The sequence below is a fragment of the Penicillium mononematosum genome, assembly GCF_028829835.1.
Source record: "Penicillium mononematosum strain IBT 11891 chromosome Unknown utg000002l:1.0-8112719.0:1.0-8118358.0, whole genome shotgun sequence".
NCBI lineage: Eukaryota > Fungi > Ascomycota > Eurotiomycetes > Eurotiales > Aspergillaceae > Penicillium > Penicillium mononematosum.
In genome coordinates, this window is record NW_026643272.1 from 5,171,451 (window position 1) to 5,199,189 (window position 27,739).

A 27,739-nucleotide genomic window follows, 5' to 3' on the forward strand; every position below is an offset into this window, starting at 1 on the left:
CGCACTTTGGTTCTGCCAGGACACACCGGTCCCAAAAAAAGTAGCCCCGGATCAATGAAAGAGCGGCCTTCAGCCTTACCGGTCACATGGCTAGAGAAAATATCTGCGTGCCGTTCACGGGTCCATCCATCCATCCATGGATGGATACCCCAACTGCTTATATAATAAGAGCTGTCATGAAAAACCTGACCATTCCAAGGTTGTCGAGTGTCACGAGGACAGCCATATGGACTAACGCCACACATTCCAAGACGTTTTGCTTGTTCATAAAAAGAGAGGGGCATATTCAAGTCCGTAAGGGTATCAACAGTGGATGCATCTTTGGTCAATATTCGCTTACGGGAGTAACTCCGTACTACTATGATCTATATTAAGTAGCCCAATATCCGTAAGGCCTTGATTGTCGGTTTCAGTTCTCATATTATATGCGACAACTACAGTAAGTTCAGTATACTATTGACCTGAGTCTATAGAAACAAATATAGGGAGATCATGTGAATCCCAGTTATTAGCTGTCTGTCATATAAAGATGCATATAGAACTCCAACTCCAACATGCGTATAACCAATTGTATACTTGAATTTTTCTTGGCATTTTAACCTAATCCAGCTAGGGTACATGTAGTTTACCCCCGCTTCCCGTCGATACAATGTTGTACTCCGTAAAAGTACAGACTTATTTATATTATAGTGTGAAATATCAAGAGCGCTACGTGGTATCTAGGGTTGTTTGAACTGATTAAAGATTTCCTCTTGTTTTTTTACCTAGTGTCGACTACATACCCTTACCTATATATGTACATAGGTGTCAAGATATAATATATAGTAATAATAGTAATAATCAAGCCAAGAATTTGAAAAAATTACAAATACTGTAACAATACAGTCGCCGGAAGCAACTAGCCACTGACAGCATGGATCTATATTACCTCACTGAGGAACTTTGAACAAGATTTTCAAACCGGCTTTCGCCCCCTTCCTGTTCTCTTGTCCAAGGTCATTCGGAGTATTATTCCTAGACCCCCTCTTTCCTCTTTCAATATTTTACCTCTTATTACCTTTGTGTCCCTTTTACTTTCCTTGTGAGCCTTTTCAGCCTCTGAGGATGAGGCCGGCTGTGCACCCACGCCATCCACAGCGCGCCCTGACTGTGCGCCCACGTGGTCTCACCTTGCACTGTGAATGCTCAGATTCCCAGCATTCCTTAATAACTTAGTTACACCCCCAAAACCATGTTGGCGTCTTCGCCCTCGCCTTCAACGGCTGCATTACGCTCCCCGCTTCCTTCAACTTCGGGGTCGCATTCTCATTCCCACTATGAGCCGGCTGGCGCTCCACAATTCAATAGTCCTCGATCTTCGCGTCTCGCCATTGACGAACTTCGCTCGGCCTTGAATCGACATACTGTCGATCCCTCCTCTCCTGAGACTTCAGGGGATCTTCAATGCAGGCGCGCATCCACATCCGACACTTTGAAGACCCTGGTCAATAATTCGGCCTTGGCTTCGACCCCCCCAATCAGCCACTTCTTCCGCTCTGACTGCCACCACCCCGGCGACTGCCACCTCTACAAATCCACCCCCGATCTCCTCCCCCGCCCCCTCGATGCCCGCCCCTACCTCGGGTTCCAACAAGCGCAATAGCCATCAATCAGATGCGACGCCGGCCGAATATGATGGCGCAGATTTGGAGAGGTCGCAGTCCAAGCGTCTGCGACCTTCCAAACCAGATGTCAAGATGCTGCCCACGCAATATGAACTGGCCGACCCGCGTGACATGGTCGTGCTGATCTCCAGCATGCTCATGGAACTGATCCGATTCAACGACAAGATTCCACTACACCAGGGTCGTCTAACTCGCTTCCACTCGCGCTCACCGCCCCGAATCTCCGTGCAAGATTACCTACAGCGATTGACGACCCATGCTACTCTCCCCCCCTATCCTCCTCAGCATGGTCTACTACATCGATCGACTCTGCGCGCTGTACCCCGCCTTCACCGTTTCCAGTCTGACCATTCATCGGTTCCTGATCACCAGCGCCACAGTCGCCAGTAAGGGACTCAGCGACAGTTTCTGGACCAACAAAACGTATGCTCGAGTCGGTGGAATCGGCATGACGGAATTGGCCATGCTCGAACTAGATTTCTTGTTCCGAGTTGAATGGCGCATTGTTCCACAACCGGAAGTGTTGGTGGATTATTATCAGAGCCTCGTCGATCGATGCGACGGGTTTGAAATTGAAGGCATCTGCCAGAATGGCAGTGCTAAAGCCGGGGTAACGGGTATTGCTCCAGCAGCCGGTCCTGTTCCAACATAAAGCTGGAACCATGCCCCAATTACGTCGCCAATGCGAAATCTGCACAAATTACGTTCTGCCCTGGATCACTCGGGCCGGTCTCGAGTCAGCCATGGATGAGTGGATTCTTCTGTCACCCGCCGAGTCACTGGCGGTGTGATTTAATACATCCCACTTGCATTAGGGGGGGTGATGGTGTCAGATCTCGATGCACCATTACTTTCGATCTAATATCGAGGAGCACTGGCATCAGGCATGGCGCTTTAGAACATGGGATCTGTCTCAGCATATACCAAAAGGTCAATGGGCGATACCCTGTTCCTGCTTTTCAGCGATTTTTTTTCACTGGGCGGCGTTTGATGTCTTACGGGATGATGAGGTGATATCTACGATCAAATCACCTACTATCTTAAACTGTTTTTGTTTTTAGAACCATACAAATCTCAAATATCCACTCATAATAATCTCTTGAAATTGTAAATCTTCCGCGCTTTATGTCGGTACTACATATCGGTTCTTGCATTGTATGCACTGTAGGGCTGAGGGGCAAGGTACATATGGAGTAACTACCGTTTGCTATATATATCCCCATGCCCTTTCCACGGTCTTGCTTCCCATTTAATGTGTTCGATCAATAATGCTCAGAGTAAACCCCTCGAACAATGTGAAAAGTGAAAATCTCCAGATCAAAAGAGACCCAAAGCGGCCTAGCGGCAAACCCGTGGGACAAACTTAGAGGTTTGCATTGTTTGCTTCTGAACTTTGTATAGCTTCTTTTCTTCAAGTTCTCATGTGAATATACATGTACTTCCTCTGTCGCTGAATTATTGCGCCGTTAGCAATTGAGGATCAAGTGCGCAATTCTAAGCCATTGTCTTTTACAACCACTTCAAGGCTATGACAATTGGTCGTGACCTATCTTGATATATTCTATTTCATCCCGCGCTCGGCCGGCCATTTGAGATAGTAGGAATGGCCGTGGAAAAGATTATCAGAGGCCTCAAGCCCCTTGAAGGGCAAGTCGTCCCCATTCGAACAGTTCAAGAAACAAGGCCCCAAGAAGAATTCGGTATGACCTACAATATTGCCCTCCTCTGGCGACATCATGATTAACCGACAAGTAGGTGATGCCTTTGTCGCAGAAGTCAAAGTGAAGGCTGCATCCAAAGTGATCAAGTAAGCTACAGACTCGGATACTTTACAGGTTAGAAAAGCCAAATTAATCAATCTTTAATCAGGGCTATCGACACGGCTTTCCCCAAAGACCCTTCCCTTCCGCTATCCCATCTCCGTCGCTTCGCCAAAAGAGAAATGCTCCCACCGCGGCTGAGGGCAGCCATTGAAAGCCAGAGCGTCCCTCTAGCGGACCCAACACAAACCATCTTCGTCCTCATATCACCACCATTGCCCGATATCACCACACTCAAGGCTCTGCTCGCTCCATTTGCTCCAGACCCAGCGCCGGCCGCTATAAATGATCTCCCAACTACGAATGAAACGCCAGACGAAGCATCACATTCCGATACTTCAACCTCTAATATTCAGCTTCACCCCATCAAAATCCCCCTTGCCCCGCCCTTCAACACAACTCAAGCCGAAACATGGACCAAGACCCTCTGGCCGATCGTATTCAACCCAGCCGCACCCCGCTCAACTGTCGCGCCGCCCCCTCAAACCTTAAAACGCGCACAGGAATCCATTGAACCACGGGCAGGGTACTATTTATCCCTCGCGCGAAAAGTGGCAGAGGAAGCAGAACAATCCGGGCTAGGCCGCGGCGTCGGCGCAGTGATAGTCGACCCTGCCATCGAAGAAGAGATAACCGAGGCAGCCTACGAGGCCGGATACGATACTACAACAGAATGGGAGGAAGCAGTCCTCGCAGTTGCCGGTGATGCGCGGTACTCCCGCTCTGAGGCAGGCGCGTCATCCCAGGCCCAGTTGCACCCCGGGGTAGCGCCGAACCCAGCGAGCAAGACATACAACGCGGATATTGAGGGCGGGCCCGAACTGCACGCGCTGATGCGTGCTGTCGAGCTTGTTGCTCGCTGGCGCCGAGAACACGATCGTCTCGACGGCGCGCCTGCATCAACGCCTACTGCATATCCATCGAAGCCAGAACTAGAACAGCCAGAGCTGAGCGCCTTGGAATCATACTTCTTATACCGCCACCGTCCTGGTATATCCACCAACATCTCAAACCCACCTCAGTCTCCGTCCTCCCCATTGAAGAGGAAGCACGACGACGCTAATCCTGAGTCCGCCTTGACGATCGACCCCTCTGCAGACCCTTCTCAAATCCAGCTCCACCACCCACCTCCCCCCGCTCCTCCCCCATCTACCGTGTTACTTGCGGATTCTTCTACCCCGACTACCACTCCCGCAGCCTCGCGCATTCGCACCCGCTCGCAGGGCGGCTACCTTTGCACAGACCTGGACGTCTACCTTTCCCATGAGCCTTGTCTGTGCTGCTCTATGGGCATGCTTCTCTCCCGGTTCCGGTCTGTTATCTTCCCCAGACGTGGAAGGTTAGGGACTGGTGGCCTGTCTTCCGAGCCGGTTGTTGGCCCTGTGGCCGATGAGCTTGAACAAGCTGGAGAGGCCGATGCTTCTGCGGTGGATAGACAGGACGAAAGAGGGTACTATGGGCTTCATTGGAGGAAGGAGTTGAACTGGAGGGCTCTTGGATTTGAGTTTGTGGAGGATGGAAATGGGGATGTGGAGAGTGAGGCTGAAGTGCCTGTCTTCCATGCTTGATTGCATATATTCATCTGTTCGCTGTATGTTATATCAGGTATGACCTATATTCTATGTACATAAATAAGACTACGTCCGGGATGATAAGATACAAGCGTGTATGTGCACTTGGGGTTTTCGTGTTAGATTGGGCTCGCGATACTTGCATCAAAGCCGAATGCCCTGGTTCAACGCTTGTAAATGGTGAACTCCATGACTAGAAAAGTCACATAGGCAGCGAGAAGTACAAGGCCAGCGATTCGCTGCGGTCCCAGAAAGACAACCGCTAGAAGGGACAGCGAGGACACCCAAACTGTGATCAGATCAAACAGAACAAATGTATCTGACTGATCGAGAGAGTTTCCCGCCACCGCCACAACACCGACACATAGTGTTAGCAGGAAGATATTACTCCCTGCCGTGGTCGCAACAACTATGCCTCCCTGTCCACGAAAGCCGCTGAGCATAGCAACCAACTTCTCTGGTAAGGTTGTGACGAAAGCGATCACAGTTAACCCAAACACGGTGCCTGACAGATTGAGAGAGTCGGCGATGGTGCCTGCGCTGTGGGCAAGGATATATCCCGACAAAGAGAGTGCTAGCAGCCCAAAAATAAGCTGGAGGACATGATGATAAAGCGGCCGAGGTCTTTTGTCCTTATGGACGGATGCACCACTTAATTCCTCGGGCACGTTCGTATCTCCTAATAGAGGAGAAGTCTCCGAGGCTGGCTGTCCGGCACTCTGCCCTGGCATTGGTTCATCACAAACATTGATCGATTCGTCGTCACTTTCACTGTCCGACAGCTGAGGTGGTTCACTGATACCTCTATAGATGGCAAAGCCAATAGAGATGATATAAAGTACGAAGAGAGCGATGAGAAGCCCACCGGTAACTCTATTCAGCTGTTGAAAATATGCCAAGATGATGAAAATGGTGGTGATGAAGAATTGGAGTGCAGAGTATATCTTCGCACTACTATCAAAAGGTCTCCCGTCTGGATAACACAAAAGCCCCAGCGAGAAGGCACCCAGGATGTTGGAGATTGTAGATCCCATAACATTGCCCAGGGCTAAAGGGGTGCGACCTTGTAGGATTGCAGCGACAACAACAGCGAGCTAAGGGGAGCTTGTCAGCATAGATTAGTTGGATGATGGAGCTCGAGACAATTTACCTCTTCATATTCAGCTCCAGCAGTCAAAAGGGCAATAAGAGTTGGAGAGATGCCCAGTCGCTGTCCTACGATCACAGTGTGACCAATGAATTTGTCTGCACCATAGTCAAGGACAAAGACCCCAGCAATCAACGTTGCTGTGTTAAAGAATAGGCTGTCCCAATTCATGGCATATATATGTATGTTAGGCACATAGATGTACATCGATGTATGTAGTTCAAAACATGAAGCCTTTCAGGGGTCTCCCGAGGTTAGGTGTATAGAAGTTACATACAGTTACAGGGCTCTCTAGGTGAAAATGCGTATTGATTTTGTAATAAAGGTAAATAAATGTACTTAGAGAGCCCTTAATACAGAACTATTGGGGCACATATATAGTCATATATAGTCATATATAGGATGTATATAGGATGTATATAGGATGTATATAGGATGTATATAGTATCCATGAGTATACATGATATCAGTTACGAGACCTACTTACTATACTACACACTGGAGATAACTTGAAACTTCCTTTGAAATTTTTTTTTTTTGGATAAAAACAGGCTTTTTGACATACCACGCCTGGTATTCTGCGTTCTCGCATTCACCACACTTCTCCAAACCTCCACACATTTGGCATTAACCTCCCTCTTCCCCAACAGCAACGCCCCCCACCCCGGAACAACCCCAGCCCTCTTCAACACCCTTCTATGCAGACAGAGCAATCAATATCAAGACAAGGAAATTCGTGACTTCGTCACAGGATCTCCTGTATCCACGCCAGATGTCGAATGGCATGGCAAAGTACATAAGAATTTGGTAGGAACAGTTCATGGAGACTCATTCTGGCCTGGTATTGTGCGATAGGGCCAAGATGGCCTTGAAGAATGTATCCATGCGAAAACGGAGAGGGGTATAAACCGAGGTCAATATCCCATAAGATACAGCCCAGAGGTAGACGGGAAAAAAAAAACTCAATTGGCTCAAAAGACAATGGGTTGTGTAGCAAATGATTCGGGTTCATCACACTGAAAGAAATGAGCAAGAGAAAAAGGGGGTCAAAACGGAGTCTTGAGTAAATGCTCTTGTGGAGCAAAAGTGAGATATGATGAAGGAGCCTTTAGGTGAGAGGTAGTAGGCATCAAGGGACCGCCGTGCCCTAGATTGTTTTCCTGTTTTCCTCTCTCCAGATGACTCCGTTGTGAACGGTGTTTCATGTGCAAAGGCGAGAGCTGCAAACAAAAAAAATGGAACGAGCTCGCCAAGATTGATTGATGTTATGTATGGCCTGTTGATACAGGCGGCAGATCGTCCTCCGAAGCGAGGATCAAAATGCATGACTTTGTGGAAGACACAGAACTTGATGTGTCTCAGGATGTAGTGGGTATGATGCTTTTTTCAATACGTCGTTGAAGAATGGACGCCCAGCCTAATGGCCTAGCTTTTGGGCGAGAACCCTCAATCCATTCGTTGGTAGAACAATAGATAGGCAACTTTGTTGTCACGAGAGCCATAGCGACCCAGAGGAGTTCGGACCCCAGAGGCAGCCGCGGGAGGTGGAGTGACTCCATTCACGGATTTCTTGCTTGCATGTCCGTTGGCACCATTGCCATTGACCTGGCTCCAGCCCTTGTCGCTGTCAGCCAACTCCATATCATCCTGATCGATGTGGTCGAAAATATTGCCGTTCGGGATCTTGCCGTGCTTGTGCTGCTCAAGAGCGGCAGCGAGGACCTTAGGGTCTTCCTCGCCACCAGCTTCTGCCACCTCCTCGCTGCGAACGCGACGGATAACGGTATCATCCATGCGGATCCATTCCAACCCTTCCTGCCGCCGAACATCGACAGTGTAGTGACCACCGCTAGCGTTCTTTCCGTGGTGATAGATGACACCCATAAGACGATACTTCGGGGGCCCTCCCTGGGATGCCATGGCGTTACGCCGATGAGCTGGGAAAACCTCCCGCGGAAGCTCCAGGTCCAGGGGATATCCAACCTTCTTCCAAATCTTCTGAGTGGCACCTGTAGCACTGTCGTACTGGAAGCGCTTGAGATGAAGAATGAGGACAGGAGGCAGGGTCTCAATGAAGATTTGTTTAGTCGCGGTAATGTTGGGTCCGCGCGGCGAGTTGAAATCACCTTGGATGCTTTCCGGTTTTGTCATTCCTTTAAGCGCATCAAGAATGTTGTGAACGTCATGCGAACCAATGTCGAGTTGCAAAGGTTGATAGGGTTCCAATGTAACAGAAGTCTTGTTACCAGGCACCTTGAATTCTGACCGAAGCTTCCCCCCAAAGATTCTGGTGACCGGCGACTCGGCAGCAAGAGAGCCAGACAGTTGGGTGACCGCTGCTTTTTGCTTGTGGCCAACTTCCAACCAGCCATCGGCAGAAGAATCGCCGCCTTCTTTCGTTGCAGTGTGCGTTTCGGCACGAGCGCACTCCTCGTGCATTTCCTCGAGAAGGAAGCCTAAGAACTCTTGAGCATCCTGCTGATGTCCGCGCCGCATGTCCCTGAATCGTGGCAGCTGTCGAACCATCTCATAGACAAACTCAGGGACGAAAGAGTCACCATATTGCTCAAGCTCATTGGGTTTCAACCTGAGCCGAAGTTGCTCTTCGGAAGTGGCCGCATCAATAACACGGAATTCTTTCATAAACATGATCATCGCGTCGATCAAAGGAAGGTCACTGTGGAAGGTGTGCGCAGCACGTCGGCCAAGATGATCAAGGAACTGGTAGAACGGGGTACAAGAAACAAGAATTTGCAACACAGAGTTCATGTAGCACATGTTTCCTGTATTGACCAGTCCTCGAGGTTCAAGAAACGCGATCTTGTCGCTGTATTGTGTGACATCTTCTCCCAATTTGCTCAGGACATCTGCGAGAGACTTGTTTTTCTGAGCAGGTAACCCGTGTGGCTCAGACAAAGCGGCCGCGGCGGCGGCGCTTGCTGCTCTTGCTGACTCCTTCGAACGGACCAAATCAGCCCAGGACTTGGGTGCAGCTGGGACAGGCGAGATTGTCTTGGTTTCAGTGGAAGGGGCTTTATCCGATTCTACCACTGGGGCAGGAGTAGCAGGTTCAGTCGATTTAGGAGTTCCAGATGCAACGCTGCCATCTTTGGCTTGGCGACGTGGGGTAGATGGTACGTTGGGCACCACTGGAATAACAGGAGCCGGCTTTGAGCCTTTCGACTGTGCCTGTGATCTCGCAATTGACGAAGGAGTGGTGGGCTGAGTAGAGTCTGCGTCCGACTGTTGGAAGGTGCTGGTCGTTGGGGTGTGAGGTTCCGAAGATTCTCGGGCGGATGAAGAAGGTGGCTGAGTCGCTTCATTTTCACCTCGCTCGGTGACCATATGCGTGTCTTTAGTGGGAAGCTCAACTGATGATTGCATGACACGGCCCTTGCGACGTCTGCGCGGGATTCTGGCCGGGAACGGCTGCTCAGGAACAGAGAGCCAAGGAATCTAGACTAAGAGTTAAAAAAGTGTTCAAGTCTAATTTGATATTGAGAGTAAACACTTACTGGTGGGGCAAAAGTGGGCTTCGGCGGCAAGTTTGACTGTGGCTCCCATCGCGGTGGCGGTGAAGCGATGGGATATCCCTGGGCTGAGTGCGGTAGAACAGCAGGGTATTCCTGGATTTCGGGCTGAACGGGTTGAATCGATGGATGCAGGACAGATGGAGACATTATCGGTTGCAGTGGAGTCGGAGTTCTTTGATGCATGGGCATCGAATGAGGAATATGCGTGGGCGCCATGACAGGCTGCGAGTGAGGGTAAGAGGATACAATCATCGGTCCGTAGGGCGCCTGGTAGGGACGTGGAGGGCCTTGAACATGTCCATATGGGGGATACCAGTAAGGGTATTGCTGCGATGAGTATGCCTGATGAGGCATGTGGCCATTCATGTGAGGAGGGTAACCCATGTACTGAGGTGATCGCATGTGGGGAGGCGCGGCGTTGTAAGAGAAGTCTTGCTGGCGCCTTGTAGGAGGCATGGGCAGCTGCCCATGGGGCATGGCAGGAAGATGGTGGTTCATCTTGAGCTAGTTAGAGAAAGAAGTTGTCTTGACGTTCGGTCACGCGTTGCCTCAAATGAGTGCCATGCGCGATAGCAGTCAAGAGGAAGGAAAAATCTGGAGCTGCTGGCGCATTTAGGCAGCCATCGTGGCCTCGGGCAAGAGATGCTGGATATGTTGGAGAGCGGGAGTGGAGGATGAACTGGGTCGAAAGAGCTGTTGGGGTTGCTGGGATTGGTTGAAGGAGACTGGCAAACCAGATCGGAGTGAGGAAACAAGAGAAAGAAGTAAATCGCTGTACAAGTAACTCACTAGGCGGAGAGAGTTGACAAGTTCGGGGATGAAGCGAGTGAGCAGAAAGAAAGAAAGAAAAAAAAAAAAGAATAATGAGACGAGCGTTTAGGAGGCCTCGATTCACCGTCGAACGAAATGAAGCTGAAGGGGACCGAGACCGAATTGGGTGTCGGGACTTGTTGGTTCACGTGACATTACGATTTGTAACCGGAGAGGGGCGAAATTGCACTTCACGACATCCAACTGGCACCCTGAGGGCCGTCCCTCGATCCTCGTTACTATTCTTACATGGCCTTAAAGGCCGTTCATTCTTCTTCACCTCTTCTGGTCCAAGCCGAGGCACCTGGTGGATCACTCGATCTCCTGCCCGCTAGCTGATTGACATCTTATCAGTTGTTGGTTTTATCCAGTCCCTCATAGAACCCCTCATCATTCTTTCAGCCAACTGGCTTGTTCTGTCTCTCTGCCTTGTTTGGTTTATTGGAGTCTCACGGTCGCAGGCAAATACCGCAGGGAGATGTCATCCAATGCAGGACAGAACCCACCCCCTTCTAAAGCGGTAAACATTCCGAATACAGCCTCGTCTACTCCATTCCACTCAGCAGCTCCAGCAGAAAACAGCTCTCAAAGGCGCGTAGGAGGCTCTGGAAGTTTCCGGCCAGTGGTGTCATCGAAAACTTCAGCCACCCCAAGGAATAATCAAGCTCGGAAGAGTCAACATAACCGTCAAAGAAAACCTCGGTTATTGGATGATGACGAGTACAACGAATCGGTGGGTTCACAGGTCTATCTTCCTCAAGAGCTGCCTGCTGACCCTGGAGCCGTTATCTAGGCCGCCATGAAATCCACCACCAGCCGGAAAGGACAGACGTCCATCACTCACTTGATGAACTTTTCACTTCCACCTCGCCCACAATACCATCCACCTCCCCGCAACATTCGACGATATACATCCTGGGGAGCGGGTGCAGTCGACAAATCGCGTTATGTTCATGCGAATTACCGGTTTATTGTTATGCCTAATCAGAATTTCCATGCTCAGGCAGCCAATGCCGATGTTCATCTGGATTGGGCCTCGGTCCTTCAAGTGCTGGTATCTGCTCAAACGCAGGCTGCCAGTTGTCCCATTTGTCTTTCTACCCCGGTAGCACCGCGAATGGCACGGTGTGGTCACATATTTTGTCTCCCATGCCTTATCCGATACATGCACTCATCCGACGATGATAACACGGTCCCTGAAAAACGGCACCGTTGGAAGAAATGTCCTATCTGCTGGGATTCTGTGTATATCTCCGAGACTCGGCCTGTCAGATGGTTCCGTGGCCAAGAAGGCGATCTTCCCGTCGAAGGCGGTGATGTTGTATTGAGACTCGTAAAGCGAGAGCCGGGCAGCACCCTTGCTCTGCCTCGTGATGGATCTGAGACACTTGGTCCAGACGAGGATGTTCCGTGGTATGATGTGGCGGAAGTTGCCGACTATGCACGAATCATGAAAGGTGGCGAAGAATATATGACCGCTCAGCATGATGCCGAGATTGAAGACCTCCGCAAACAGGAAGTTGAAGACGAGCTTCTCTTTGGCGACGAGAATACGTGGACCCGAAAAGCAATTGGTTCTATCATGGATGCCAAAGAGAAGCTGAAAGGCATTGGCAATCCACCTGAGGTTCGGCCAGTTAAAGAACGCACTGTAGCTCCTACGCCATCCAGTAGCTCTTCTGAGCACACTACTGTGACGCCGGCTACATCAGATGAAGCGGATCATCTCTCTAACTCACTAGACGGAGTCCATCTTGATCCTGGATCCAGTGTCAAAGCTAAAGAGAAAGGCCGCAGCAAGCAAACGCCAGTTTCTTCCGGGCCAGATCAACCATATCATTTCTATCAGGCGTTGCCTCAGTTCTACCTCTCTTCCTTGGATATTCGCATCCTCAAGGCTGCATTTGGAGAATATTCTCTGTTCCCTGCAACCATCCTACCGCGAGTGGAGCATATATCAACAGGCCACATTGTGGATGATGAACTTCGCAAGCGAGTGAAGTACCTCGGGCATCTTCCGCAGGGGTGTGAGGTTAGCTTCCTGGAGTGCGATTGGAGAGACGTGGTTGTCCCCGAAGTTCTAGCGCGTTTCCGCGCAGAGACTGATAGACGTCGAAAGCGTAACCGGGAAAAAGAAGCCCGGGAAGAAAAAGATCGCATTCGCGCGGAGAAGGAGGAGGACGACAAACGGTGGGCTGCTGCTCGGCGCAAGCGGCCAAGCATCGGAAGTGCCAGCGTCAGTGAAGCTCCATTCTCTGCTCATGACTTTCAACCACTGCCTCACAACACGGATCCCACATTATACGACGCCGCCACCTCCTCGGCCTCTCCTCCACGCTCATCGGCTGGATTTGGAGCGTTGGCTTCTCCTTCCACCAGCCCCCCCAGGTAGCCGCACTGTTTGGGGCACAGCGGCAGTGGGTTCACTGTCACCAAGCCTTGAGGCTCAAGGAGCTATACACAGTGACGGGTGGCGGCAGGGCTGGGAAGATGAGCTCTTCGCCCAGCAGGAATCTGATCTACTTGCTCAGACGGCATCTGGAGACCAAAATCTAAATCCTGGACCATCTTCCAGTGCAGGTAAGAAAAAGAAGAAAAATAAAACCAAGATCACCTTGATGGCCACTAGCAGTCAGAGAGGGGCATAGGTCTTGACGAAGCCTCGCTTGTTTCACTTTTTCTCAATTTCTGTTGACCGCACTGCATTATCATATATGAAACCATTTCCCTGATTCTTCGGGCTGTTGTCTTATTATTTGTGGTTCTCTGTGCCCGTGTGCTATCCTACCGGTACTGTTGGATTTTGTGAAATATTCAAATAAAACAAATAAACATTTACATTTACAATTCAGATGCAGATTTTTTTACGGTGTCTTCTACTAGTACGGAGTATAAGAGGGTGGGAAAAAAAAGGCTGTTGAAAAGGTTCCCCCCCCAATGGTAGTTAAGAGTCAGGAGTCAAAAAGGAGAAGAAATAAAAGAAATAAAACCAGCTCATGATACAGTATCTTCTGCGGAGTACATTGACATACAACATACAACATACAATAAGGGGTAAAATTGCATAGATCTACAATATAGGGCTTGAAGAACCAAATAGTCAAAATAGGCAGTTGACAGCGAGCTGCCCAATGACATACTCAACCACCAATTCTCCCTAAATGGTAAATTGCCTTTGACTATGGAGTGGGGGGGGGGAAAATATTACAGTAGTCCTATATGCTAGTGCTACATATGCAACTATGTTGTATGTTGTAGTGAAAAAGAAAAGAAAAAAGGATTTACCCCCTTTTAGTATCTATGAAGGGGAATCTATATACCTCGACTTCAATGTTCTTCTATGTTGTTTGAATATACTACCAATGTCTTTCACTACTCTACTACTATCGAATGACACAAATACCCTAATACCCCCATTATGAACTTCAACATAACCGATATTTTGCCTGTCTTGGAAGCTTATAGGGTGATTTTAAAATTGTTTATTATGTAATCCATTAGTACGGGGCCCGCGGACAAAGTAAACATTCAGGGCATTCCTGTTTTTTTTTCCACCCTCGCTCCTTTTTACCCTCAGTCACGCCTCTCCTTAGCCCTCAATTGCAGTCGGAACCTTGGTCTACCGATTGAGCGACCATGACTTTAACCCGCTCTCAAACGGGGAAGACCCCTAAGTGAGTAGTTTCCACCGGATCTTAGTTGCGGCGTACCCACACCCTGAATCCTCCAGGGTTATATCTTGCCAATACCCGGAACTTTTTGGCTTGCATATACTAGGCTTTTTTGTCAAGCTAATTTGGAATCCTTTCTTCCTCCAGAAAAATGGATCGCCCCGGCTTCATTGAGACTCCCGGCGGCCGCCGTGCCACTCGCAACAGTTCTGTCTTCGAGGGTAGCGAGAGTGAGGTCTCCAACTCCCCCTCCCTAGAGAGATCAAAGTCCGCCTCCCGTCGCCGTACTTCAGCCAAAGTCAAGATTGAAGAGGATGATACACCTGCGAAGGTCACGACCAATGGCAAGACTACCACCCCCAAGCCCAAGTCCGCATCGCGCGTGGTGGACGGTTGGGAGGAAGGCCTCGATCCCAAGGTGGACTATAGCGGACACTTTGAATTCGGTGGCTCCTTGGGTGTGCTATCCATGATGATCGGATTCCCCATGCTCATGTACTACATGTGGATTGGTGCCACCTACTACGATGGCAAGTTCCCTCGCCCCGCGGAGAACCAGAGTTACGGCGACTTTTTCGCACACTTGGTCGACCTGGTCTACACCGGTGCTTTCCCGTCGGTTAAGGCATGGACTATCTACTGGGTTTTCTTCGTCTTCGAGGGCGCGTGTTACGTGCTTCTTCCCGGTGTGAGCGTCTCGGGTCGCCCCCTGCCACACATGGGTGGTAAGCAGCTACCATATTACTGCTCTGGTGTGTGGTCTTTCTATACCAGCATTGCATTGGCACTCATTGCGCATGTCACTGGGGTCTTCAAGCTGTACACCATCATTGATGAGTTTGGCCCCTTGCTCAGCGTTGCCATCCTTTCTGGATATATCGTCTCTTTCATTGCCTACTTCTCGGCTTTGGCGCGTGGCGCAGAGCACCGTATGACTGGCTACCCGATCTATGACTTCTTCATGGGTGCCGAGCTTAACCCCCGCATGTTCAAGATCCTCGACTTCAAGATGTTCTTCGAGGTCCGCCTGCCCTGGTACATCCTGCTCGGCCTGTCTATGGGCGCCGCTGCCCGCCAATGGGAGTTGTATGGTTATGTGTCTGGCGAGGTTATGTTCCTTGTCATGGCTCATTACCTTTATGCCAATGCCTGCTCCAAGGGTGAGGAGTGCATTGTTTCCACCTGGTAAGGGTATTTCCTGCTCCAGAATCAAAATTATTTCCTAATATTTTGCAGGGATATGTACTATGAGAAGTGGGGCTTCATGCTGATCTTCTGGAACTTGGCCGGTGTGCCTCTGAGCTACTGCCACTGCACCATTTACCTCGCCAACCACGACCCTGCTGAATACCGCTGGAACCGCTACTTCCTTGCCTTCCTCTTTGTCGCCTACCTGTTCGTCTACTGGGTTTGGGATACCACCAACAGCCAGAAAAACCGTTTCCGCCAGCAGGAGCGTGGTACCATGGTGTCCCGTAACACCTTCCCCCAGCTTCCTTGGCAGACATTGGAGAACCCTAAGACCCTTACTGCGGCTGATGGTTCAAAGATTCTTGTAGATGGGTGGTGTAAGTCTATGCCAAAATATCAAAAAATCTACAAGTTCCGATACTAACGACCTCATAGACGGCAAGGCCCGCAAAATCCACTACACGTGCGATCTTTACTTCGCTCTGAATTGGGGCTTGATTACCGGCTTCTCAAGCCCGTTCCCCTGGTTCTACCCTGTTTTCTTCGCTTGCATGATCAGCCACCGTGCTCTTCGTGATATTCAGCGGTGTCGCACTAAGTACGGCGAGACTTGGCTCGAGTACGAACGCCAGGTGCCTTACCTGTTCATTCCTGTGAGTAACTTAGCCTTGAAGTCTTTCCCAGCGCCTGTGGCTGACCTCGTAAATCATAGTATGTCTTCTAATCGCAGCCCGCTGCTTTCCTTGGACTCATTGGGGGCTCGGTAGTTGGGAGCCCAGGGGATCTTTCTTCTTTGGATCTAACTAGACCATCATTCTGCCAAACAACCTTGGTGTAACATGTGTATAAAAACAAACCCTTGGAACGTCGAATAGATTATTAATACCAGCACCGATCATGAAGCAAGATCTCACCCTCTGGTGTGGCCTCTGGCTTATTTGGAAACCACCTTATGACTTTTTATGACTTTTTGTACGATTGTGCCGAGTCACCTGGATTCTGAAGTTCATCTATATTTGAAGACATTATTTTCTATTCAGTTTAACCTACAATTGATGTATTGAAGGTAGAACTAAAGACATCCATAGGTAGAACTAAAGACATCCACGGATCTAAATAAAGACCGAGTTGAAATAGTTGGCCAGTATCAGCACATGACTGCCCCGCGTGTGTTATCGATAATGCTTTCGTGCCTCAGTCATCTGTATTCTTAACCTTGGAAGGTCGTTTCAATCGGTTCCTCAATCTTATTTCCAGTATATTACCATCTTTGAAAAGAAAATAAAGACACCATGCTGATCCAAGAATCCTATCATGATGTCCCCACCAAAGCGGATGGACAGGGAACGATGCGTATGTACACTATGGTCCCTCTACAGCACATTTCGCTCCTCTATAGAGCCATTGCTCCTCCATAATGTCAATTCTGATGATTTACCAGGCATCTATGTCTTCCACCCGACAATCCCGGGCTACCCCAAAGCCCGCTTCCCCGGAGTCGTAGTTTTCAGCGAGATCTATCAAGGTTCGTGTCCCCCATTGCGATCATGCCGAACACCTCCACTAAAGACCCGCAGTGACGGGACCCGTGGCACGCTTTGCACGCCAGATCGCAGGCCAGGGCTACATCTGTGCTGCTCCTTCGAGCTACCATGAATTCACTGGCCCGGAACCTCTGAAGTACGACGCTGAGGACACGGACAAGGGAACGCGTGGAAGATTGGCAAGGTAAGCGAAATAACACAGCTTGCATGAGTACATGCTTTACTGCGTTTTCGATTCTCGTTCTTTATTAGGGATCTTTTTATTTTTTGGACTTGAATTCCGGTGCTGACTGTATATCAGAAACTTGCCGCTTATGATGAAGACGCTAGTCTCAGTGTGGATTATCTGCTCTCATTGCCCACTTGCAATGGCCAAGTCGGTGCCACGGGCATGTGTCTTGGTGGCCACTTGGCCTATCGTTGCGCGCTGGATAGCCGGGTCAAGGCGAGCGTGTGTTACTTTGCCACGGATATCCACAGCAAGACCCTTGCCCTGGGGAAGAACGATGATAGTTTGGAGAGAGCCGGGGATATCAAGGGTGAGATGCTAATGGTATGTTAAGATCTTTCTTTTCTGTTGTTTTTTCATTTGGGTTCAATTGCTAAATACAATCTCTAGATCTTCGGCAAAAAACGATAACCACGTCCCGCCCGAGGGACGCGATCTCATCCGCAAGACCCTGCATGATAAGGGCGTCTTATTTGGTTTCTATGAAGTCGCTTGGGCGCAACGTGAGTTGAACACCTCCCTCAACCCTGTCAAATCACAAGTATGCTGACAAAAATACTTATTCAGATGCCTTTATCCGTGATGAGCTCAGCAAGGGTCGGTATGATCCGGCTATTAGCAAGGTCTGCTTTGAGATGCTGCTTGAGCTGTTTGGGCGCACCTTGAAGCTGGATCTGGGCGATCATGATGGGCAAAAATTGGTGATCGAAGATGTGTGCTAAGAGGAGCGTTCGAATACTTGTGAAACTGCATGAGGTCCCCTACAGAAGAAGGGCCTTATTCGTTAAAATTGGACGTGGATCAATCAATTTCCAATGGGACTAGATCGAGTTCTTAAGGGTATACTTATACATATACGTGAGTATCATGCGAAATACTCCGTAGAGTACAGAGTAACGGTACAGCGCAGGGACATAACATGATCGCATAAATATAAATATATCCCAATGGCCCAGTACTCTATCAATGCAAAGTTCAGAAGATTGTATGTGTTTGCTAAGATTGTGACCTGAGTCCATCTGGTCGACCTGGCGACCAATATGTTCTTCGGCAAGGGTTGAGGTAGTTGAGGTAACCACTTTATCAAAAAGAAGAAAAATAAAAAGAAATAGAAAACAAATATCCTGGATTGAGGGAGAATCTGCAGATATCTATAATATCACAAGAGCCTGTGTTCTCTACATATATTGTACAGCAATTTCTATACTTAATACCTAGAAGAGAGTACTATTATTAGTGACTGGACCCAAGGAACCACCATTGCCACTCTTTTCAATTTGTTTTGATCGGATTTCGGATTTTAGTCGATTTTAGTCGATTTGAATCGATTTGGATCGAAATTCGACCTGAAAACTTGGAAGTTCAGGTCTTTTTTTGTTTTCTAAGCCACACTAGCGCCAGCCCTGTGAGTCCCCCGAGTAACCCGTAGGAATCAGCTTTCTTATTTCCCCTCACAGTACGCTCTACATTGCACAGCTACACAACTACACAGCTACACAGTTTCACTCTACTACTTCAACTTCAACTTCAACCTGAACCTGGTTTCACTAGAGATCCACCGATCTGGACCGGTCCTGCGCGCAGGTCAAGACGCCCCCCATCTTGAACTCCCAAGTCTCAACAGTCTCTTCTCAACATTGCCTCACGTATTTTCCATCTCTCGTTTGAAGATCCCAATTCGCAATGGGGTCCACTCAATTCGGGAACTTTCATGTAAGTGCAGATCGTACCTCGAGACCGACCCTCCAATGGGCAGATACTGACCGCAACCCCCGTATGGGTACCACAGGACTTCTGTCGCGACTCAACCCTACCAGTCTGCAATGTGAGTGAGATCTTTTTGAAACCCCCTTACAATGGCTTGGAATTCTCAACTGACTGTATCATTTGTCGCGTACAGCTTTTCACCAATCAAACCGCGGCTGATGCCTTCGGCGCATGCGATCTGACCGGCATTCCTCTCAGTGGGGATAGACACCTTCGGAACTTAGGTACGATATAGGAGGCACGAGGCTGATGCCATTGGGACCAAATAATGTGAGGACGGTTGCTAATTTCTGATAGGCTCGATTCTGCTGGCCTTCATCGCCATTGTCTTGACCGTGGGTATGATATGGAGATCGGACAAGAAACACGCTGCGGTCGGCCGGAGGTATGGGATATATTCGCTCTCTATGGGAATATCAGCTGACATGGTGGTGTGCGCAGGGAAATGCAATTGTTTTTGCTCGGTTTCATCATTGTTGAGATCTGCGAGATCTTCACAGTAGGCGGCTTCCCGCTGAGCGACGCAGTCCGAAAGGTGGGATTTCTACAGGATAGACTCAAGGCCTCGGCTGACAAAAGCCATCTAGGGGTTTTCTGCAGTACACATTGCCGCGATCACGGCTACTTGCTGGGTCCTTCTCATGAACGCACTTGTCGGCTTCCAGTTGCTTGATGACGGCACTGCAGCTTCCATCGGTCTCATCAGCGCATCTGCAGTGGCCCTCTTCATCGGGACAGGCTATATTGCCTTGGACACTGGATTCGATTGGACTGGCCGCTTCCAGTCAAGCTATGACGCACCAAATCGCAACATCGCCCTCTATGTTCTGTACCAACTCTTCCCACTCATCTGCGTTGTCTTGTTCTACCTCCTGGAAGCCGTACTAGTGCTCCGGGTCCTAGGCGAGTTCCGGCCAATGCGTAAGTACATCACACTGGGCTCAAAACAAACATGTGCTAACGGTGCAACAGTGTATCTCACCGGTGCTGGCTTGTTGTTCGCAATTGGCCAGGTCTTCAACTATGTGATCAGCACCCACTTGTGCCAGGCCTCGGACGGCAAGATCAATGGGGCTTTATTCGAAACCCTCTTCACCCTCCTTTCTGTCTCCGGGGTCTGGGCCTTCTGGAGTAGTATCACCGAAGACGACTGGCCTCTGCCCGTGGGTGGCGGTGGCTACAACTGATTTGATAATCATGCCATTTGCATCCCAAATCTATGACTTTGCTTCGTCGGTTTCTTGCGTGCGAATTTCAACGTCTCTAATTATTCCCCAGCGATACATACCTTTCTTCACGCTTGTTTACGAGTCTTGATCTTGAACTGGGATTGTCGACATTGTGATACCCCATTTCCTTGAGTCATGTTTCACGATTCATCTGCCATCTCTTACCTTTACGGTGGTTATCATGCCTTGCTTTGTGACTCGTTCCAGCCCATCTACGTTTTATGAATTTACCTGGAGTTTCCATCTCCCAGTCCAACTACTGGTCGACCACCTTCTCGTCGGCGTTTATCCGTTATTTTATTTAATGACAGATGCCTCCTCACCATGTACTTAGTTGTAACCATGTCAAATAATCGTCTTTAGCTACCTCGCCTTTCCTGATTTCATTAACCCTGACTGAAACTGCCGATTCCCAATCCCTAGACCAAATCATTCGTGGGAAGGCTTTTGTGGGAACGCACCTCTAGTCTCTTAGGGTAGGTAGTCTCTGATGCTACCACCTATCTACCCCGACATGGACATTGGGGAAAGACAAGCCTTCTAATGCGACTCAGTGTGACCCCTGGGCATTCTGGTTTACACATCGCTCTATATGCCCATCTATCAATTGGCCACCAATGTGACATTCAAGCCGAGAGATGACTGTCGATGTCTTTTGCTGCGAATGACTTCTAAACTTCGGTGTATATAATAAGCAGCTATTTAATTCAACAGCGTAAGCTCGTCCATTTATAACACAATAGATACCAATTTCAAACCTATCCCTCTCGGTTACTTGTTTTCAATACTCTCCAAAGGTTCTTGAATATGCGTTTCAATATGACCGCTCTTGTCCTCGCCTCGGGGTTGGCCTCAGCTGCAGGCACAGCTCCGGTGGCCAATAATACTCACATCCAGACCACCTGTACAGATCTCTTTCCATAAGCTCAACTCTTCTGTAATTGGGGCAAGCTAGTGCTAATACAAAGTATACGTACAGTGCGGCAACATAATCTAGATATCGTCCGGCATCTCCCAGATGCGTGTAGTCTCGCTGCTTGTCTCAACTTGTCGGCCGAACTCAGGTGTATTGCTAATGCTATAAACAATGGCGATCCCGCTGGTCTGCAGAAATGTTTGACGACTTCCGTGACTCAGGTATATTCTTCTGCCTTCGTCGAGTTTGCTTTGGGGACAGAAACTAAGATCCGAGTCTAGATCTGCTCATGTGTTGCTTGTGTTCCAGCGATTGAAGATATGCTTGTTGAACTCGGTTTCTGCCCGGGCCCAAATGATGGCGACGATAAGCCTCCTTCTCGGTAAACGCCATGTGGCCCTCAGCTTCTTGCTAGTTGGGGATCTTGTCATTGCATGTCATAGTTAGTGCATACATAGCAGTCAGTCCCATTCCCGTAGGAATGCTAGCTGTATTTCTGCTCTTTTCGTCTTTGTCGGCGTTAATACTTATATTAGTATGAGGGACGTATAGGTGAGGGCTAGACCAGGGCTTGACAACGTCTTCCCCTTCAAGCCAAGTATCGCATGATGTCGTTTGTAGTCACCACTAGGGTTGAGTTACAACAGCAGAAGAATCTATATCTCTAACGATAGGTCATTCAATGATCGATGGATTAGTATAGAATGGGTTATGTACAATGGTTATTCATGAGCGTTCAAGAGAGGAGGATATCGAGACCTGTACATGAACTGAAAACACAAGAATCGTAAATAATGTATGTGAAATCAAAGGTTCATTTGAATATATCAACAAGGAAACCATGTTTAATCAAAACTTTTTTGCAACTTCATAGTCGAACTTTGACATCGACACATGGAAGAGTCCACTCCCGTCTCCCTAAGAGGCTGCGCATCCACTCCAACCCAACTCCTGTCCACTCGTTGGGCCTTGACTCCATTCCACTGGGAGAAAGTCGTTGCTGGACGCCCTCCAATGCAGCACCAGCCAAGGCTTTGGCGGTGGAGTTCATAGTATCGAAAACAAATTCCGTCAGGCCGTCGCCAGACACTGTCGCTTCGGATGTTGCGTTGCCCGAGATAGCATAATCGCCAGGTTCTGGGGTATAGCGTGGCGCAAACCAATTACTCCGTAGGTCAAAGATGCATCGGTCTGACCAATGACACGACGAGACGAAGAGAATCAGGAGCAATGCGGAGCAGTAAATACATGGCCGGTGGATGATGTATGTCAAGGCAACAAACGAAATGATGAAGAGCGGGGAGGCATTGGTCGGAATGAAAAGGAGAGGTAGCCAGCTGCAGTATAGGTTATTCGGGTTAGTCTAAATCACCTGCTTTGCTGCTTGTTGCTGTTGGTTGCTTCTCTTACCTTCGTAGACAGAACATGATGGGGTTTTGCGGGCGCTGGCCTAATGGCGGAAAGGTGCAGATAGATGGACAAAAGCGTCGTTTGACGTAATTGATATATTGGAATTTCCTGATGGACTATCCCAGTGAGCTCACCACCTTCGAACTCAGTAAGTGAAAGTGGGCTAGAAGAAGTAAAAGTAATCCGATTCATTAATGACGCGAATCGGGCAAGAAATAACACTAGCCACAGTCCGCCACAACTCGGCAGGCTCAGCCACACCCACGGCTTGAACAGAGAGTTCTTCTCTCCTTCACCCTTCCTCTCTACTTCACCACGTTCTTCAATTTCATCTCTCTTTTCTCGTACTTACCTTTGATTTACTCTTTTGTTGCCTTTCTAGCCTTTCTGATTCCCAGTTTCATACTCTGACCCTCTCGAAAGAGAGCTTCTGAGAGCTCTGCAAAGCTTGGATCCTATCGGCGGAGGTCGCCTGTAACCACGGCGTAACGGCAGAAATGTCCACCCCCACCGACCTCCAGGCTCTCTTAGCCAGTATCCGGCCCCGTCCTTCTCCTTCGAACACTCCTGGCCAGGATAATCCTCAGGCCCAGCGCCAATCGTATTACCAGCCCGGTCTGTTCCCGCCGCACCCTCAGCAGCAACCTTACGATGGCCAGAGCTACCCCCATCCCCAGTCGCATGGCTACCAACATCCATCGGTAACCTCGACCACCCAAAGTCCTGCCCCAATGAATGTTCCCCCTCATCAGGGCTCTGAGATCTTGAGTCCTAACATGCCTTCTCCTCGGGGCGAATGGCCCCAGCAGCCGCAACCACAGCACGCCAACCCAGGCTCTGTGGACCTTTTGAATCTTCTCAGATTCAGCCAGCGTCCCGGTGCTTCCCCCCAGCCGCAGGCCCAAGCTGCAGCTTCCGAGCATTTGCAGCCCCCGCCGGTTCAGGGAGCTCCTGCGTCGCACGGACGAAATATTTCCGCGTCTGACCTGAGTTGCTACTTTGTTCGGTCAACAGACCCCTGCTGCCCCTGCGGCTGCGCCCGCTGCTTCTCCCCCGGCATTCCAGTCTGGTCAGCCCGAGGGCCCTAATGAGAACACACAGGATATGTTACTTCGCCTGCTCAACCGTTCTCAGCCAGATCCTGCTGTCGCCGAATCACCGGCGCTGACTTCAACCCAGCAGGCACCATATATGCAGGCTGCCGTCGATGAACATCAGAACCAGGCAGCCAAGAATGTCTTCATGGAAGTTGTGGATGAGAGTCCCAAGGCACCTGCGAACCCGGAAACGGTCGTATCGCCCAACTCGAAGGACTCAATGTTCACCTATGTCAATCCGTTTGACCAATTGGCCGCTATTTCCCCTATTAACAAGTCTCCCCAGTCTACCTCTGGCATCCAGAGCCCAGCTGTTGAAGTCACGCAGAAGCAAAAGATCAATGTTTCTGCTAAGCAGGAGCCTTCCCAGACACCTGAACTTGCGGCCCCCAAGGAGAGAACCCAGTCGCCAATTTTGAGTGAAGGTCAGAGAGAAGCTGTGCATGAGGTCGTTGGTCGTCTCGTAGATGAGATTGGCCGCTCTCTCAGTGGCGATGAGCCTCAAGCTGAAGCTGCAACAGAAGCCAAGGCTGCTGTGTCTACTGCCCAGGAGGAACCCTCCCAAGCAGTCATTTCGTCGACCGCTAGTCATCTGCGCGAGACTGCTGTTGAATCTAAAGAAGCGGCAGGCTTGACCCAGGTTGACGAGCTCGCAAAGAAGACAGAACCTGCCGCGGTTCCGGTTGCCCTCAAGGCGACTGAGAACACCGAGGCTCTAGCTGACAGCTGGGAGAGTGCGGAAGACAGTGCTGAAAAGGAAGAAGAACGAGTTGTCTCTGTTCACAACTTCCCAATGAGACCCTTTATCTCCATTGCTGTTAAAGCTACGTCTGGAAAACTTACGACCTTCCGTGATGACGATGTCATGGATATTGCTCGTCTGAAGAAGGAGTTCGATCAGCTTGACCGCTCGCTGACTGCGGCTACATCCGAATACATTGTGTACGCGCTCGCCAAAACTGGTGGCATCAGAATTATTCGACAGGATGACGGTAGTGACCGACAGGTGTTCCGTTCCACCCGTGATCGAGTGTTCAACGTCGCCTTGTGCACAGCTCCTACTGCGGCTGGTGACTCCGAGGTCCAGGCCATCCTCGGCATTGGAGTCAGCGGCTCTGTATACTGGGCTTTGATCTCGCGTTCTGGAAAGGATTTCTTTGATATGGATGCCTTGGAAAGTGAAAGCTTGATCTTCCCACCTTTCCCGGCCTCAGATGAGAACACCTCTGGTGGCCAGCTGAAAACGCGGGCCAAGCGGAGCACTCGTCACACCAACTTGTTTGCCATTGGTCGGGGCAAGAACATCTACGTTGTTTCGCCGAAGGCAGCAATGAGCCCTACCTACGGCGTTTCTGGTTCTCAGCGTACAGTCAACACTGAGAAATTCTTCAAAGAGCGTGCGTTGAAGATCTCCACTGGTAAAGCCGGCAAAGACTTCGCTTTCAGTGATGATGACTCCGTCATCGCCTCCTTGGACAAGACTGGCCGACTGCGCTTCTGGGATATACATGATATGCTTAACGACGCGAGCTTTGTGGAAGGCCCTGCTCCTGCCGAGATCCGGGTGCCCTTAGCTACATTTGTCACTGGCTCCCCCACCGAAAAGTCTTGGCCCACCTCGGTGCTGTTCCTCGATAAGCTTCGCGCTTATTCGCGATCTATGGCGCTCCGTTATGTTTTGGTTGGTCTCAAGCAAAACCACACCTTGCAGCTCTGGGATATTGGGCTGGGCAAGGCCGTGCAGGAGTTGAAGTTCCCGCACGAGAACGAGTCCGATGCCATCTGCAGCGTGGCTTATCACCCATCATCAGGGGTCATTGTCGTTGGACATCCCACACGTAACTCTATCTACTTTGCTCACCTCTCGGCTCCTCGGTACAATCTGCCTCAGATGTCACAGGCAGCCTACATCCGAGACCTCAACGATAAGGACAACACCCTACCCAAGCCCGAGTCTACTGCTTGCTTGAGTGGAATTCGGGAGATCTCTCTCGGTTCCAAGGGTCAGCTGAGAAGCTTGGAACTTCTCCCTATCACGAAGTCCGCTACTGACAAGCGCGGCACTGAGGAAAGTCCCCTGTTTGAGCTCTACGTTATGCACTCGCGCGGTGTGACCTGCTTGAACATCAAGAAGGAGGATTTGGGCTGGACTGCGGATAACAAGGTTATTCGCCCTATCGATGCATTGGAGCACGGCTTGATTGAAATCAGCGATCTCCAAGCTTTCCCCACATACGCCACCGACGATCCATCTGTGAACGGTGACACCGCCTCAATCCAGTCTCGCGTTGGTCCCAAGGAATCGGTGAAAAAGCCAGAGATTGGAGAATTGGCTTCTGGCGTTGCTCCTTCGCGTAACGCTTCGCCTACCAAGTTGGCCAAGAAGAAGGAAGAGCCCAGTGAGCCAGCAGCGGCACCTGTCGTGGTTGAGAAGTCTGAAAAGAAGAAGAAGAAGAAGGCTGCCGCTGCTGCCGAAGCTGCCAAGGCAAAGGAGCCATCCGTTACTACTGGTGTCGAACCTCTGCCAGTCCCCTCCGCCCCTGCCAGAGAGTTCGAGACTCTTGCCTCTTCTACTACGGCGATGGGTGCGACTCAGGCCGCCGAACAAGCCATGCCTGGTTTCGGTTTCTCAAATGAAGCTTTCAGCAGACACATTCAGACCCTGCAGGGTAGTGTTTCAAGCGAATTCAACAAGAGTCTTGGCCATGAGTTTGAGAACCTCCATCGTCGCTTCGACGATGAACGTCGCAGCTGGGATGCTGCCTCGTCAGCCAAGCAAGACCAAGTGTTGCGCCTAGTCTCTAGCACGCTCTCCGACAACGTCGAGAAGAACTTAGCGCGTATTGTTTCAGCCAGTATCCAGACCGATGTTATTCCTGTCATCGCCGATGCCACCTCTGCAGCAGTCAACAAGCAGCTTAATGGCGCTGTCTCTCAACAGCTTGGTGGAGCGTTCAATGAAGAGTTGCGGCAGGTTCTTCCCAAGGCTGTCATCAATGCTATGCAGCAACCCCCTGTGGTGAAGGCTATCTCCGATTCGGTTGCACAGAAGCTTGCACCTCGCATTGAGACGGAAGTTAGCCGGGTCATGCAGTCTTCGCTTGCCCCCATGCTTGAGAGCTTGGCACGTACCACAAAGAAGGTGGAGTCTGATATGGAACGCCATTTCAAGGCCCAGATCAACCACTACGAATCCCAGCGCCAGAGTGATACCGCAAAGATCGAGGAGATGTCGGCCGCCCTGCGTGGCTTGTCCAAGACCGTTTCCTTGTTGGCCGCGAACCAGGGCCACCAAATTCAGCAGAGCCAAAGCCCACAGCACGAGATCGCCCACCGTGAGATCTTGAACGTCAACAAGCGCTCTTCGACTAGACAGCCAAGTGAGAATCAGGGGCGCATGTCGCAGCCGCTGTCTCAGCCTCGGCTTCAGACTCAGGCTATGCCGGTTCAGGCCCCGGCCCCGGTTCCTGTCGCTTCCCCTATCGCGCGATCCCCCGAGGAAATCGAAATGGGGGATATCGTCCAGCTTATCAATACTGGTCACTACGAGCAGGGCACTATCAAGGTTCGTCTCAAATCACTCCCATATATTCGATGTCCCTACTAACTTTAAATTTGCTAGTGGCTCCAATCGAACCAGCAAGCTGACCTGTTCGACAACTTCTTCGTCCACATTTCTCCAACCTACTTGTCCCGACTTTCTGCGATCGTCATGCTCTCCGTGGCCGTTGCTGTCACCACTACCATGCAGACCAACATTGGCCAGCGCCTCCACTGGCTCGAGGTGGTTCTCCAAAACGTGAACCCCAGGGTATGTCATTATTCTATCTCAAATATTCATATCATGTTGACTAACTCTGGCTTTTTAGGACACCGATCTCCGCGAAGTCGCACCTCGCATTCTGGACATCATGAGTCAGCGCCTCAATACCCTGTATATGTCAGTCGTTGAGCGCAACCCGCACGACCCAATCCTGCGACTTATTTCACCCCTCGCTCGCCGTGCCCGCGATCTGCACGCCAGCCTGTCTTAAATCGCGTTTTATCTCTCGCCTTTTGCAATCATGAATTCAGAATCACGATGGGTTCACGATCTCGATGCGGACCCATCAACGGCGTTATCATTTTGCTTTTCGGTAT

General features: G+C 50.0%; 11 protein-coding genes across 11 annotated transcripts; 8 read left to right on the forward strand and 3 right to left on the reverse strand.

Annotated features, from left to right (window-relative positions):
* Positions 1–1,231: 1,231 nt before the first annotated feature.
* N7519_003777 (uncharacterized protein) lies at positions 1,232–1,642 on the forward strand (the record flags this gene model as incomplete). Its single annotated transcript, XM_057290555.1, has 1 exon — positions 1,232–1,642. The coding sequence occupies one exon, from the start codon at positions 1,232–1,234 to the stop codon at positions 1,640–1,642; it is 411 nt and encodes a 136-aa protein (XP_057151757.1).
* Positions 1,605–2,316, forward strand: N7519_003778 (cyclin family protein; the record flags this gene model as incomplete). Its single annotated transcript, XM_057290556.1, has 2 exons — positions 1,605–1,891; positions 1,950–2,316. 2 exons carry the CDS (start codon positions 1,605–1,607, stop codon positions 2,314–2,316), a joined length of 654 nt encoding a protein of 217 aa, XP_057151758.1.
* Positions 2,317–3,267: 951 nt separating this feature from the next.
* Positions 3,268–5,052, forward strand: N7519_003779 (putative tRNA-specific adenosine-34 deaminase subunit Tad3; the record flags this gene model as incomplete). The annotated part of the gene is made up of 3 exons (XM_057290557.1): positions 3,268–3,364; positions 3,420–3,471; positions 3,534–5,052. The coding sequence occupies 3 exons, from the start codon at positions 3,268–3,270 to the stop codon at positions 5,050–5,052; spliced, it is 1,668 nt and encodes a 555-aa protein (XP_057151759.1).
* Positions 5,053–5,219: 167 nt separating this feature from the next.
* N7519_003780 (sodium:calcium antiporter) lies at positions 5,220–6,409 on the reverse strand (the record flags this gene model as incomplete). Its single annotated transcript, XM_057290558.1, has 2 exons — positions 5,220–6,149; positions 6,206–6,409. 2 exons carry the CDS (start codon positions 6,407–6,409, stop codon positions 5,220–5,222), a joined length of 1,134 nt encoding a protein of 377 aa, XP_057151760.1.
* Positions 6,410–7,648: 1,239 nt separating this feature from the next.
* On the reverse strand, positions 7,649–10,233 carry N7519_003781 (mRNA-binding ubiquitin-specific protease UBP3; the record flags this gene model as incomplete). Its single annotated transcript, XM_057290559.1, has 2 exons — positions 7,649–9,658; positions 9,718–10,233. The coding sequence occupies 2 exons, from the start codon at positions 10,231–10,233 to the stop codon at positions 7,649–7,651; spliced, it is 2,526 nt and encodes an 841-aa protein (XP_057151761.1).
* Positions 10,234–11,023: 790 nt separating this feature from the next.
* N7519_003782 (RING-type E3 ubiquitin transferase MAG2) lies at positions 11,024–12,937 on the forward strand (the record flags this gene model as incomplete). Its single annotated transcript, XM_057290560.1, has 2 exons — positions 11,024–11,278; positions 11,339–12,937. The coding sequence occupies 2 exons, from the start codon at positions 11,024–11,026 to the stop codon at positions 12,935–12,937; spliced, it is 1,854 nt and encodes a 617-aa protein (XP_057151762.1).
* Positions 12,938–14,181: 1,244 nt separating this feature from the next.
* Positions 14,182–16,131, forward strand: erg4 (c-24(28) sterol reductase; the record flags this gene model as incomplete). Its single annotated transcript, XM_057290561.1, has 5 exons — positions 14,182–14,219; positions 14,364–15,401; positions 15,453–15,784; positions 15,843–16,060; positions 16,120–16,131. The coding sequence occupies 5 exons, from the start codon at positions 14,182–14,184 to the stop codon at positions 16,129–16,131; spliced, it is 1,638 nt and encodes a 545-aa protein (XP_057151763.1).
* A 568-nt stretch (positions 16,132–16,699) lies between these two features.
* N7519_003784 (dienelactone hydrolase family protein) lies at positions 16,700–17,902 on the forward strand (the record flags this gene model as incomplete). The annotated part of the gene is made up of 6 exons (XM_057290562.1): positions 16,700–16,760; positions 16,849–16,932; positions 16,985–17,135; positions 17,282–17,504; positions 17,608–17,683; positions 17,748–17,902. The coding sequence occupies 6 exons, from the start codon at positions 16,700–16,702 to the stop codon at positions 17,900–17,902; spliced, it is 750 nt and encodes a 249-aa protein (XP_057151764.1).
* A 961-nt stretch (positions 17,903–18,863) lies between these two features.
* On the forward strand, positions 18,864–20,134 carry N7519_003785 (chitin synthase export chaperone; the record flags this gene model as incomplete). The annotated part of the gene is made up of 7 exons (XM_057290563.1): positions 18,864–18,893; positions 18,970–19,005; positions 19,081–19,171; positions 19,245–19,332; positions 19,389–19,482; positions 19,535–19,868; positions 19,920–20,134. 7 exons carry the CDS (start codon positions 18,864–18,866, stop codon positions 20,132–20,134), a joined length of 888 nt encoding a protein of 295 aa, XP_057151765.1.
* A 1,826-nt stretch (positions 20,135–21,960) lies between these two features.
* N7519_003786 (uncharacterized protein) lies at positions 21,961–22,519 on the reverse strand (the record flags this gene model as incomplete). Its single annotated transcript, XM_057290564.1, has 2 exons — positions 21,961–22,429; positions 22,503–22,519. 2 exons carry the CDS (start codon positions 22,517–22,519, stop codon positions 21,961–21,963), a joined length of 486 nt encoding a protein of 161 aa, XP_057151766.1.
* A 480-nt stretch (positions 22,520–22,999) lies between these two features.
* Positions 23,000–27,633, forward strand: N7519_003787 (uncharacterized protein; the record flags this gene model as incomplete). Its single annotated transcript, XM_057290565.1, is given in 4 exon segments — positions 23,000–23,503; positions 23,517–27,164; positions 27,222–27,410; positions 27,469–27,633. 4 exon segments carry the CDS (start codon positions 23,000–23,002, stop codon positions 27,631–27,633), a joined length of 4,506 nt encoding a protein of 1,501 aa, XP_057151767.1.
* Positions 27,634–27,739: the final 106 nt, after the last annotated feature.